This window comes from Phoca vitulina, unplaced genomic scaffold, assembly GCF_004348235.1.
Source record: "Phoca vitulina isolate PV1807 unplaced genomic scaffold, GSC_HSeal_1.0 scaffold7, whole genome shotgun sequence".
Taxonomy (NCBI): domain Eukaryota; kingdom Metazoa; phylum Chordata; class Mammalia; order Carnivora; family Phocidae; genus Phoca; species Phoca vitulina.
This window is the reverse complement of record NW_022589710.1, coordinates 906,588-919,596: the sequence shown is the minus strand read 5'-3', so window position 1 is coordinate 919,596 and position 13,009 is coordinate 906,588. Positions and strand designations below refer to the sequence as shown.

Sequence of the window (13,009 nt, the reverse complement as noted above, 5' to 3'; positions counted from 1 at the left end):
ACATTTCCTTTTGTAACCAACGTGGGCAGGTTCAGGGGCCTTGTGGCAAGTGGGAGGGATTGAGGCTTGTTGTGACCCTCTGCCTTCTGCCTTCCTCCACCAGTACTCAACAGTAGAGGAAGCAGTTTCCACCCGCACAGCGCTACATGGGGTCAAATGGCCCCAGTCCAATCCCAAATTCCTTTGTGCTGACTATGCCGAGCAAGATGAGGTAAGAAACCTAGGGAAAGGAAGGAGGGGAGGGGCAGGGGAGGCCATTATCTGCTAGAATCCAGCTGAGATCCTGGCCAAACCTGCAGCCACTGAGATTCCTTCTCCCTTTTCCTACCCCTTGGTTCCTTTCGTTGAACCATGGGGCTCCGAAATCTGTATGCCCTGGTACCTGGGCTCCTTCAGTGGGAGTGTTATCCTCTCCATCCTGACTGTCCTTGTCCCTCCTCTACCCACAGCTGGATTATCACCGGGGCCTCTTGGTGGACCGTCCCTCTGAAACTAAGACAGAGGAGCAGGGGGTACCACGGCCCCTGCACCCCCCGCCCCCACCCCCAGCCCAGCCACCACAGCACCCCCGGGCAGAGCAGCGGGAACAGGAGCGGGCGGTGCGGGAACAGTGGGCAGAGCGGGAACGGGAAATGGAGCGGCGGGAGCGAACTCGATCAGAGCGTGAATGGGATCGGGACAAAGTTCGAGAAGGTCCCCGTTCCCGATCACGGTCCCGTGACCGCCGCCGCAAGGAACGTGCGAAGTCTAAAGAAAAGAAGAGTGAGAAGAAAGGTACTTAGCTGTCGGGACACACATACCTGCTAGTAGGTGGGAAAGGAACCCAAATGGGATGGGACACACAGGGTCATAGAGCATAAGGTCTGACTCACTTTCTTCCACCTCAGAGAAAGCTCAGGAGGAACCGCCTGCCAAGCTGCTGGACGACCTTTTCCGTAAGACCAAGGCAGCTCCCTGCATCTATTGGCTCCCGCTGACTGACAGCCAGGTGAGTGCTCACTTCGGCTCCGCTCTGAGTAGCAGCCAGGCTTGACAGCAGTGCAAGGGGGAGAGTCACTTGACTACTGGTGTGAGAAGGCCCAGGTATTGGCTTAGGATGAGGGAAGAAACTAAGCATCACGGAAAGGCAGTATTTAAGAACCAGGTGACGGTACGCCATAGAGAAGCCAAACCCAAGAGTGCCAAGGTCAACACAGAGACAGGAACTGGGTTTATGTGTCTAGGAAGCTGTCTGTGCCAACCATCCTTGTCGGAAATTGATTTCAGTTAGCTGAGAAACTATTTTTCTGCTTTTTTATTTCTAGGATAGTTTGCCTTTTTTTTTTTTTCAATTTTTATTTATTTGGTAAGTAATCTACACCAAATGTGGGGCTCGAACTCACAACCGCAAGATCAAGAATTGCATGCTCTTCCAACTGAGCCAGCCAGGCACCCCTAAGATTTTTTTGCTTTTTAAATTTAAGTTTCTTTGTAATGGGCCTTTTTGGGAATTTGAGGCTCATGTACTCGGCTAAAGGGAGAAGTGGTTTGTTCACATCTTAAGTAGCTGGGGGAACATGAGAGGCAAGGCATGGGTGGTGCCACTGCCTGTCGTGGGTATAAAAGGCGAACACTTGGAGGCCATGATGGGGACCCGGAGACAAAGACAGCTGTGATTGCGGACAACCCCCTTCCTGCTTAACAGCAAAGCTGGCGATGATCCTGAGCTAGGGCAGGGCCCAGGGACATACAGACAAGGCGGGACTGGCGTGTGCGGGGCTGAGATCCCTCTTCTCTGCCTTTGCTGCCTGCTGCAGATCGTTCAGAAGGAGGCTGAGCGGGCTGAACGGGCCAAGGAGCGGGAGAAGCGGCGAAAGGAGCAAGAAGAGGAAGAGCAAAAGGAGCGGGAGAAGGAAGCAGAACGGGAACGGAACCGGCAGCTGGAGCGGGAGAAGCGTCGAGAGCACAGCCGAGAGAGGGACAGGGAGAGAGAGAGGGAAAGGGAGCGTGACCGGGGTGATCGGGAGAGGGAGAGGGAGAGGGACCGGGAGCGAGGCAGGGAGAGGGACCGCAGAGACACCAAGCGCCACAGCAGGAGCCGGAGTCGGAGCACGCCTGTGCGGGACCGGGGCGGGCGCCGCTAGCTGGGAACGCCCGAGCGAGAGCTGCAGGCATCAGCCACCCTGCCCCGGGGGGTTCGAGGCCACAGAGGGATAGGTACAATCTCCACCGCCCTAGAACCAGGGGTCTTTCACACCATTTACCCAGTGCTCAAGTATGGCTGCCACCTGTCCCCACATACCAAATGGAGCAGTGGCCGTCTTTCCCCCCAGAGCCCCACCCCCATAACCTATCTCTTGGGAGTTAGCCCTCTCCTCACTCTCCTTTCCCACTGTTGAGTCTGAGAGGGAAGAGCTAGGTTAGGGAGGGAGGTGGTTGGCCCAGAGGTGGGGAACAGCCAAGAGCCCCAGACCTCTCATTTTTCCTCCATCCTGCTCACCACCTCCTTTGGGTACTCACAACCCCCTCTTGGGAACAGCCGGGGCCAGGACTGGGTCACCTATGAGCTGAATCAGCATCTCCTCCTGAGTCCCAGGGCCCCTGCAGTTCCCAGTCTCTTCTGTCCTGCAGCCCTTGCCTTCTGCCCACCGGTTCCACTTTATATCCACCTTTTCCTTTTGTTCAATTTTTATTTTTATTTTTTTTATTATTAAATGATGTGGTCTATGGAAAATAATAAAAATCTGACTTAGTTTTAACTAGTGTGTGACTGGCTTTCCTTGGGCAGGGCCGGGGGGAGAGCCAAACAGTTGAAGAGGAGGGCTGTAGCATGGGGGCATCATTGCCTGCACTCCATACACTTGCTTAGGCAGCCTGCTGCTTCCGGGAGCAGGGACTTCCCGCCCTCCATCTCTGTCTTGGCTCTACCCACGTCACCACGGAGCACTGTCCTCACTGGAGGCCAGAGGAGAAGACCCCTGGGAAGAGGAGGGTCCCTGTCCCGGTGCCCAGTCCCGCGTTAGAGGCGTTCGGTCACCTGCTCGCCACCTTCAAGGCGCCTCCCACAGCGGCCGCCAGGGGGCGGCAGCCGCTCGCTCAGTGGGCGCCTGTAAATGAGCTTCCCAAAAAGGCTCCACTCCCCACCGCCGTCCCCTCCCGCTGCTGTCGTGCCTCGGTTCCCGACCTGCTCCCTGGGCCCAGCCCGCGGACTCCCTGGACCCTTCTGCCGGCTTAAGCGCTCCCCAGTCGGCCGACTGTGGTGCCCCGCACCGGCTCCCCAAATGCCGCCTCCTTGCGGCCGGGGTTCACAGCAGCCCCAGGAGCGGGAGCGGGAGCCGCAGCCGGGCCTCTCCGCAGCCGGCTCCTAATTCCCCGCCTCACCGCGCGCTCGCCCTTCGCCCCGCGGCGTGGGGGCGTGCGGGGCCGCTCGGCGCTCCCGGCTGCACCCTCCCCGCCAGCCCTTCGGGGACGGCCTGGCGCCGGGGCCTGGACGTCCTCCCGCCCGGGTGCCCCGCCGGGCGCTGCGGGCCCGGCCCGGGAGGGGCGCCGCATCTGTATGCGCCCGGCGGCCCGGCAGCGCCGCCCCCGCCCCCGCCGTGCGGGCCCGGGCTGGCCGGGGAGGGTCGGAGGCTGGGCTCTCTCCCGCGCGCCGCGGAGCCGCCTCGCTCCTCCGCAGGCGGAGCCTCCTTCCCCCGCCCCCTCCGTCTCGCTCCCTTGTTCTCGCCGGGGCCGCTCAGACCTGCAGCGGAGCCGCGGCGCCCGCTCCGATCGGCTCGGGGCTGCGCCCCCGGGACCCGGCGACGGGGGCGGGCGGGGACGCTCCCCGCCGGCCTGGGTCCCTCGGCACTGCCAGGTAAGGGCGCCTGCCCCGGAGCCCGGGGTCGGGAACCCGCGGAGGGGCAGCAGGGGGCCCGCAGCCTGCGGGTGTCTTCAGAGCGGTGCGCTCCGCGGCTGGGAGCCCACTGCCGGCTCCCTTCTCCCGCGCTCTACCTCTTTCCCCTCTTCCCTCGCACCTCTTTTCCTCCTTTCCCCATTTTCCTCTCCCTCGGTTCCTCTTCACCCTACCTTCTCTCTGCCTGTTTGCCTCCTCTGCCCCTTCCCTCTCCCTCTTGCCCTTTCTCCACCTCCTCTTCCTCTTTGCCTTTTCCTTTCCCGACCTTTCCTTTCCTGTCTTTCCCTTTGCCTTTTCCCGCTCTCCTTTCCTTCCCCTGTTTCTTCCCTCTCGCCTCCTCTTCCCTTCCCGCTATCCGGTTTCCCACTCCTCCAGCCCTTTCCTTCTCCCCCTCGTCCCGCCTCCCGCTCTGGTCCCCGGCTTCCCTCCGGCTTCCCTCTTCCCTCGGGAGGGAAAGGACTGGCAGGTGTGTGTCTGCTCTGGGGGAGGAGGGGTGGCAGCCACAGCTACCTGAGGGGGTCCCCCCCTCCCCGGCAGGAGAGGGAGGAGATAGCAGTGGGAAGGGTCCTCTCTCCAGCTCCCTTCCCGAAGCCCCTCCTGGCTGCCCCCTCTCTCAGATTGAAGTTCCCGAGGCCTGCTCTGACCCCCGCAGCTGAGGGCTGCCCCCCGCCTGCCCATCACTCCCAGAAAGCCCCTCTGCCCCCCTCCTACCATTCCCAAGCCTGTTACCTCTGACTCCTCTCTGCCTGTCAGACACCCAGGCTGCCTCCTTTGATCTCTTTCCTCGTGTCTCTTGCTGCCATTCTGTCTCAGTCTGCGCCGGACAGTGCCTGAGTCTGGGTCTCACCATCACTAACACTGAGTCTGTAGTCTCTGCTCTCCTCTCCCAGCCTCCTGGCCTTGCCCCCAGCTTTACATCCTCTTCTTTCAGCTCCGGCCCCCCCACTCTGCCTCCCGAGCCCAGTCCCCCTTCAAGGACTTCAGCTGGCAGTGTGGGCTGGGGGCAGGTTCTGGAGAGGTGGGGTTCCCTCTGGAGGAGGGACTTTCACAGGCTCTCAACCCTATCTTAGGCTGCACGCCTTGTCATGGCTCAGCCTGACCCCAGACACCCTGACACCACACCTCCGTGAGTCCCAGCCCCTGGATTCTAAGCCCTTTCCCTGGTAGTCCCCAACTCCTCCAGCCCCCTGGCTGCGTACCCAACCTGGGAGAAGAGGGGCCAGATCTGGGGTTCCAACCCTTCCCCGCATCCCCCCTCCTGTTTTCTTCCCCAGCTTCTCTACTCAGAGTTGACTGGCCAGAGATTTATCAGCTTGTAGGGCTGGAGGTGAATACAGGCAGAGCCTGGGTGGAGGGAAGGATCAGACTGTCTGCTCTGTCTCAGTCTGGGTTCTGGGCAGTGGGGTGTCTGGTTCCTTGGAGGTCTGATCTTCAGTATCTAACTTTAGTTGGGGGCCGGGGAGAGTTAAGGGTTTCCTTGACCCTGAACAGCTACCTGTCCTACAGGTGTGGATCCATGGGGTAGCCCCAACGCATCTGCCCTTCTGCCCCAGCCAGCTCATGCCTCAGTACCCGGGGACAGTGAACAGAACCCTGGCTGGAGCCCAAACATGTGGGGCCTGGTGAGGCTCCTGCTGGCCTGGCTGGGTGGCTGGGGCTGCATGGGGCGCCTGGCAGCCCCCGCCCGGGCCTGGGCAGGGTCCCGGGGGGGCCCAGGACCAGTGCTGCTGCGGAACCGAAGGAGCTGGGTGTGGAACCAGTTCTTTGTCATTGAGGAATATGCCGGTCCAGAGCCCGTCCTTATTGGTAAGGTAAGGATCAGCCCTTCCCAGGTCTGCCCTGACTCTCGAGGCCCTTAGGTCCTGCCCTGCAACTTCATCACTTCTTCAATGACCTTGGCCCCTCAAGACTCCCAACACTCCACCCACTCATAGACTTAGACTCTTTAACCTTTCTGTCCCTATGCTTGGAACCTGCTGCCATTTTTCCCTGACCCCTACAGCTGCACTCGGATGTGGACAGGGGCGAGGGCCGCACCAAGTACCTGCTGACCGGGGAGGGGGCAGGCACTGTATTTGTGATTGATGAGGCCACAGGCAATATCCATGTCACCAAGAGCCTGGACCGGGAGGAGAAGGCACAGTACGTGCTGCTTGCCCAAGCCGTGGACCGAGCCTCAAACCGGCCTCTGGAGCCCCCGTCAGAGTTTATCATCAAGGTGCAAGACATTAATGACAACCCACCTATCTTTCCCCTCGGGCCCTACCACGCCACAGTGCCCGAGATGTCCAATGTCGGTGAGTACCCCAACTCTGACCATCCCAGAGCCCGTCTCCTGGAGCACCCTCACCTCTCCTCCCGCATTGCTCTCGTGTCTGGGTCCCCCTCATTTGCTGTTCTTTCCCACCTGGCCCTGCCCCTGCTGAGTGGGGTGCCGGGATCCCCCACAGGGACGTCAGTGATCCAGGTGACTGCTCACGATGCCGATGACCCCAGCTACGGGAACAGCGCCAAGCTGGTGTACACCGTGTTGGATGGACTGCCCTTCTTCTCTGTGGACCCCCAGACGGGTGAGGATAGAGCTCGGAGCCTGGCGGGGCAGCCATGCGAACAGGCAGCCCCTGACCCGTGTCTCTCCCTAGGAGTGGTGCGTACTGCCATCCCCAACATGGACCGGGAGACGCAGGAGGAGTTCTTGGTGGTGATTCAGGCCAAGGACATGGGCGGCCACATGGGGGGGCTGTCGGGCAGCACTACGGTGACGGTCACCCTCAGCGATGTCAACGACAACCCCCCCAAGTTCCCTCAGAGTAAGGGGCCAGTGCTGCCACCGGAGCCATCCTTTGCCTGCCCCCACCCTCTACAGCTTCTGGGGAGGCCTCCCCTCTCCAGCCCTCCCCCAGCCAGACCCCAGGAGAAGGGAGTGCTGGGAGAGGGAGGAGGGCTAGGGACCTAAGATGTCTCCCCTCCGTCCCCCCTCAAGGCCTATACCAGTTCTCTGTGGTGGAGACGGCTGGGCCGGGCACCCTGGTGGGCCGGCTGCGAGCCCAGGACCCAGATCTGGGGGACAACGCCCTCATGGCGTACAGCATCCTGGACGGAGAGGGGTCCGAAGCCTTCAGCATCAGCACAGACTCCCAGGGTCGAGACGGGCTCCTCGCTGTCCGCAAGGTTAGCCTTCTGTCTGCTAACACTTGCACACTCACTCCTACCTGCCTCTTGCCCCACGAGGCTCACTCCTAACTGGTCTAACAGACTCGGGACCACTGGGTTGGAGCTTAGAGATCATGGTCGTCTCGTCCTCTTTCAGATGAGGGACTGGGGCCCAGCAAGGGGGAGAGACTGGCTCAGAACTTTTCGTGTAGCCAGTCTATGATGGAGCTGGGGGCAGACCTAGGGTCACAGACTAAGTCATCTGCCTCACCCTAACCACTGCGGCCCCTGCCCCTCAGTGCCCACCTCTCGTCTCAGGTGGGCCGAGCACTGGATGCGTGGGGAGGGGACCTCTCACCTTCCAGGAGCTTGGGCCTGCCCTGGTTTCCACGTGCCTCAGTCACTCCACCTCTCCTCCCCATAGCCCCTGGACTTCGAGACCCGACGCTCCTATTCCTTCCGCGTGGAGGCCACCAACACCCTCATCGACCCAGCTTACCTGCGGCGAGGGCCCTTCAAGGACGTGGCCTCCGTGCGCGTGGCCGTGCAGGACGCCCCAGAGCCGCCTGCCTTCACCCAGGCTGCCTACCACCTGGCGGTGCCTGAGAACAAAGCTCCTGGGACGCTGGTGGGCCGAGTCGCAGCGGCAGACCTGGATTCCCCAGCCAGCCCGATCAGGTGAGCGGGGGTGTGGGCAGGGGAAGGGGAGGGCCTCAGGGAACGAGCCCAGTGGCAGGCTAGTCCCACCGAGGATGGGCCCCCCTCACCGAAAATCCCACTCACCTCCTGGCGGAGGTCTCCCTCTCTGCAGGGCTGAGGGCCAGGGAAGGCCTGGAGGTCGGGGCTAGCACCCTGCGCCCCCCACAGCTCCACGCATCCCTCTGCGAGGATAGCAGTGGCGCCTCCCAGTGACGGTGCGGGCAGCTGCAGGCTCATGTGATGAGTGGTGCTGGAGGGCGGGCCACCACTGTTGGTCAGTCCCTCAGCGCGGCACATTTTACCCACTCGGTAACACTCAGTTCTCACAGCAGCCCTGTGAAGTAGGCACGATCAGCCCCAGTTGTTTTAGAGGCCAGGCCCCGACAGGTTAAGTTCCTTGTCCAAGGTCACATAGTCAGGAAGCAGCAGAGCTGGGACTTGCATGCAGATTTGTCTGCCTTGAGAAGAGCCACTCTTCCCACCTTTCAGCAGCCCCGTCACAGGAATGAGGGAGAGTGCTGGTGTCGTTCCCATTTTGTAGTTAAGTAAACAGAGGTTGAACGATTCACCCAAGATCACACCGCTGGTCTGAGGCAGAGCAAGCCTGGGGTCCCTGGGTCCCTAGAATAGAGCCCAGAAGTCAGAAAGACAGGCTGTTTACCCCCACTTCCACCTCTTTCTGTCTCACCCCCACCATAAAACCCAGTCCCCCTGAGTCTTAGGACAGCTATTTAATGTTGGTAACTTCCCCAAGCGACTTGTCTCTTAAGGGGACCCTAATGTGAATTATGGCTCTGGGTACCCGGGGCAGGCTCAGCCCAGCGAGCTCGGGCCCTCTGCCCAGAAGAACCAAGAGGCCCAGCAAGGCAAACAGAAGGGAGGGAGGGGTAGCAGCAAGCTCTGGCCCTGCCCCCAGATCAGCCCCCAGCTCCGCTCCATCTTCCCCAGATACTCCATCCTCCCCCACTCGGATCCAGAGCGCTGCTTCTCCATCGAGCCCGAAGATGGCACCATCCGCACGGTGGTGCCCCTGGACCGCGAGGCTCGCATCTGGCACAACCTCACAGTGCTGGCCACAGAGCTTGGTGAGGAGCCCTAGGCCCCCAGGAGAGGGAGAAGGCAAGCAGCCACCTGGCAGAGGAGCTGTCCCTGAGCAGGGAGGGGGGAGGCCGTCACTGCCACCATGCCTCACCAGTGTACAGCGCTGGCTTCCCAGCCTGGATCACCACCACCAGGCAGGCCTCCTGGTCTCTGAGGCTGGGCTGGCCTGGGCACAGTGGATCTGCCTGCGCATTCTCCTGACTTTAAATTCATTCCCATACCTGACTTTCCCCAACTGGGAAACAAACCTAATCTCAAATAGCTCCTAAGCCCTAGGAAGCCCCAATCTGTACCCTGGCAGACCCTGCCCTGCCCACTGTCCGCTTCAGGCTGAAGCCAGGGGCCAGGGCAGGGCTGGGCCCCTCCTCTGGAGGCTGACTGGGGGGGCTCCAGCAGCCCCTCCCAGGGACACCCTGCAGAGAGCCCTCAAGGTAGGGGAGAGGGGCCAGCCCCTGCCCCTGTTAGCCCCCAGTCACCAGCAGCATGCTTTGGCTGCCTCTGGGTGGCCCTGGCCCACGGAGGTGGGGAGACCTCCGTCCCCTCTGTGAACCTCCCCTTATCACTCCTGCTCACACCCCAGGGCCTCCTACATTTGCTGTCTGTGTCCCGTCTGTGGGAACTGTCATTGTGTGCGTAGATGTTTGTACATGGCAGCGGAGAGCTCTATGTATGTGTACATGTGAGTGTGTATCCACGTGTGTGTACAATTCCATGTGTGTGACAATACATATATACACACATGGAGTGTGTGTGTGCGTAGTTGAGTGGGTAGAATATTTGTGCGAATGTATAATTAGGTGTGTGTAAGGATAGCTACAGGTAGCTGTTTGTGTATGTCATTTTGTGTATGTGTATGTGAGTATTCGTGGCCAGAGAATTTATTACATACTGTGTACCAGGGACTGTTCTAAGTACTAAATGTGGATCAATTAATGTAATCACCACCACAACTTTATGAGGGAGGTATGGTTATTTCCCCATTCGACAATAAGGAAACTCGGCCAAAGAGAAGTTAAGTAACTCCCCAAGGTCATGACGACGTGACGGGGCAGAGCCATGAGACCCCGTAAGGCTGCGGAGTTGGAGCACTTATCCCTCCACCGTGTTGCCTCTCACGTGTAGCAGTTTATGTGTGCGGGCTCAGGTTTCTGGCCCTGTGGCTGTGTGTTACATGGTGTTGCACGTGTGCCCGTCCGTGTGAATGTCCCTGTGTGTATATAGTGTTTGCAGTTGCCTGTGTATACGTAGCCAGCCATCTGTGTCGTGGGTGTGTGTGTCTTTCCCTCCCTGCCTTCTCACCCTCCCACCAAATCCTGCTCTCCAGCAAACCCCAAGATCAACTAGCAGGCCCTGGGCCCATAGTGCAGAGAAGGAATGGAGCCCCGAACCCTTGGCCAGGGAGCCCACTCAGCCTCCCTTGCCCAGGCTGGGACCTCGGCCCCTTCCCCGGGGCCAGCCAGCTCCCTCCCCACCTGGGAGAGGACTAAAGAATCTGGGAGGCTCAGCCAGCAGAGGTGAGCTCCGGGGTGGGCAGGGATACCTGTTTTCCATTCTTTCTTGGATGGCATTGGCAGTGAGGAGCAAGTCAGGGTAATGACAGGGAGCCACCTGATGAAGGGTTGCGTGAAGAAGGGGGCCTGTGTCTGGCTGTGGCACCCAGGCTGGCCTGGCTCCCCAAGGCCAACTCTAAGTGCTCCTCACTGCTATTCCGTGGCCTTCCGACCGCTGATGGGGCGTGTGTGTGTGTGTGTGTGTCTGTCTGTCTGTCTGTCTGTCTCTGTCTCGCTGGTGCTGTGTATGAAAATGCATCCTCTCGACCCTGGGTGGGGGGGTGACACTGAATACACTGTGTCTATCCAACACCCACTTCATGTATGTTGTATTTGTTTTAAATGCTGAGTGTACATTGAATATATGGTATGAATGTGTTTGTTTCATGACTATTGTCTGTGTGCAACCTGTATGCACCTTCCGTCTACCTTTCATTTATGGTGCATGTGTCGTGCATGTGGGTTATCCTGTACGCATATCGTGGGTGCTCCGCCCCTGTGGAGTGTGGGTTCCACACTGCACATATCTTGGCTACCACGTGAATGTTGTCGTACGCTCTCGGTGTTCCATTCGTTTCACGTCACCGTCTGCGACTTGCACGTTGCGTGCATATCCCACGTGTTGCACGTGTACACTGTGCGCTACGTGGGGCGTCCGCGCCCACGCACCATGTGTGTTGTGTGTAAACTGTTGTGTGTGCGTGGGGCACGTATGTGTTCATGTTCTGTCTTCAGACAGCTCCGCACGGGCCTCCCGTGTGCAAGTGGCCATCCAGATCCTGGACGAGAATGACAACGCTCCCCAGCTGGCTGAGCCCTACGACACCTTCGTGTGTGATTCTGCAGCCCCCGGCCAGGTGAGCCAAGGAGGCAGAGGGCTCGGGACCTGAAGACCGCCAGCTGCCCACTCCATACAAGGCCTCTCTGCTTCCTCCCAGCTGATTCAGGTCATCCGGGCCCTGGACAGAGACGAGGTGGGCAACAGTAGCCGTGTCTCCCTTCAAGGTCCTCTGGGCCCCGATGCCAACTTCACTGTCCGAGACAACCGAGGTGGGTGGCCCCCCTGCTCTCCTCCTCCCATCCCACCTCCTAGCCCAGCCTCACCCCTGCCCACACATCTGGGCCCTCCACCCAACAGAAGGTAGATGTGGACGTGCACACATTTGCTCTTTGCCAACCTTCCCCGTTGGAAGCTGTCTCCCTGGGCCGCACCGACCCTACAGGGACGGTGTCTCAGGAGGGGGCCCGACACCTTCCCTCTCCCACAGATGGCTCCGCCAGCCTGCTGCTGCCCTCTCGCCCTGCTCCGCCCCGCCAGACCCCCTATCTGGTTCCCATAGCACTGTGGGACTGGGGGCAGCCAGCCCTGAGCAGCACTGCCACCGTGACAGTCAGCGTGTGCCGCTGCCGGCCCGATGGCTCCGTGGCTTCCTGCCGGCCCGAGGCTCAGCTCTCACCCGCTGGGCTCAGCACTGGGGCCCTGCTTGCCATCGTCACCTGTGTGGGCACCCTGCTCGGTGAGTCGGGCCACTGGCACGTAGATGTGGGGCCCGAGCCTGCAGGGGCTGGAGAGAGGGGCCAGGGCCCTGGACCTAGGGAACTCCACCCCGGGGCTTAAAGGATGCGCCCGTGCGCGGATTTTCCCACTCCCTCGCGTGTCCAAGAGAAGAGCTCCGGCCTCCGGCCCTGGCATTACCAGTCCGCAGTGACAGCAGCAGGCCGTAAAAACTGTTTATTGAAGCCTGACTCTGGACGGTGCGTGGTGCCCGGCGCATCACTTGTGCTATTTCGTGTCATCCTTTCAACAGCCCTAAGAGGGAAATTCGTTTTCCCGGTTTTCCACACCAGCCCTCTAAGGGTCAGAGGTTCAGAGAAGCGAAGCAACTTCCCACAGTCACACGGCGAGTGCGGGGTGAAGTCAGGCCTCAAACGAGGCCTGCCAGGGCTCAAACCCGGGTCTTGCCTCCCCTCGGCCACACTGGCTCCTCCGTCTCCCAAGCCGCGTGCGGCCCCGGGACGGAAGCAGGCGGCGCGCTCCGGGGCGCCGCGGGCTCAGCGGCCTTGTGCGCCCCTCCCCCAGCGCTGGCGGTGCTCTTCGCGGCCCTGCGGCGGCAGAAGCACGAAGCGCTGATGGTGCTGGAGGAGGAGGACGTCCGCGAGAACATCATCACCTACGACGACGAGGGCGGCGGCGAAGAGGACACGGAGGCCTTCGACATCAGCGCCCTGCAGAACCCCGACGGGGCGGCCCCGCCCAACCCCGGGCCGCCGCCGCCGCCGCCCGCGCGCCGCGACGTCCTGCCCCGGGCCCGGGCGCCCCGCCAGCCCCGGCCCCCCGGCCCCGCCGACGTGGCCCAGCTCCTGGCGCTGCGGCTCCGCGAGGCGGACGACGACCCCAGCGTGCCGCCCTACGACTCGGTGCAGGTGTACGGCTACGAGGGCCGCGGCTCCTCCTGCGGCTCCCTCAGCTCGCTGGGCTCCGGCAGCGAGGCGGGGGGCGCCCCGGGCCCCGCCGAGCCGCCGGACGACTGGGGGCCGCTCTTCCGCACCCTGGCCGAGCTGTACGGGGCCAAGGAGCCCCCGGCCCCCTGAGAGCCGGCCCCGGCCCTGCCCGCCGCGGGGGGGGGGGGGGGCG

At 61.3% G+C, this 13,009-nt stretch overlaps 2 protein-coding genes across 4 annotated transcripts in view; both read left to right on the top strand.

The window, feature by feature from the left end:
• Positions 1-2,732, top strand: part of ACIN1 (apoptotic chromatin condensation inducer 1) — a 33,242-nt gene extending 30,510 nt beyond the window's left edge. For all 3 annotated transcript variants that reach the window (XM_032404741.1, XM_032404742.1, XM_032404743.1), the window contains 4 exons: positions 104-211; positions 450-774; positions 888-988; positions 1,797-2,732. In XM_032404741.1, coding sequence (XP_032260632.1) covers positions 104-211; positions 450-774; positions 888-988; positions 1,797-2,123 — 861 coding nt within the window. In that variant the 3' untranslated portion in view covers positions 2,124-2,732. The remainder of the gene's footprint in view (positions 1-103; positions 212-449; positions 775-887; positions 989-1,796) is intronic.
• A 985-nt stretch (positions 2,733-3,717) lies between these two features.
• CDH24 (cadherin 24) lies at positions 3,718-12,970 on the top strand. Its single transcript, XM_032404740.1, has 12 exons — positions 3,718-3,832; positions 5,378-5,682; positions 5,874-6,168; positions 6,322-6,441; positions 6,514-6,681; positions 6,855-7,042; positions 7,449-7,702; positions 8,672-8,808; positions 11,110-11,231; positions 11,313-11,424; positions 11,643-11,891; positions 12,455-12,970. Exons 2-12 carry the CDS (start codon positions 5,482-5,484, stop codon positions 12,964-12,966), a joined length of 2,358 nt encoding a protein of 785 aa, XP_032260631.1. The 5' UTR covers positions 3,718-3,832; positions 5,378-5,481; the 3' UTR covers positions 12,967-12,970.
• The last annotated feature ends 39 nt before the right edge of the window (positions 12,971-13,009 follow it).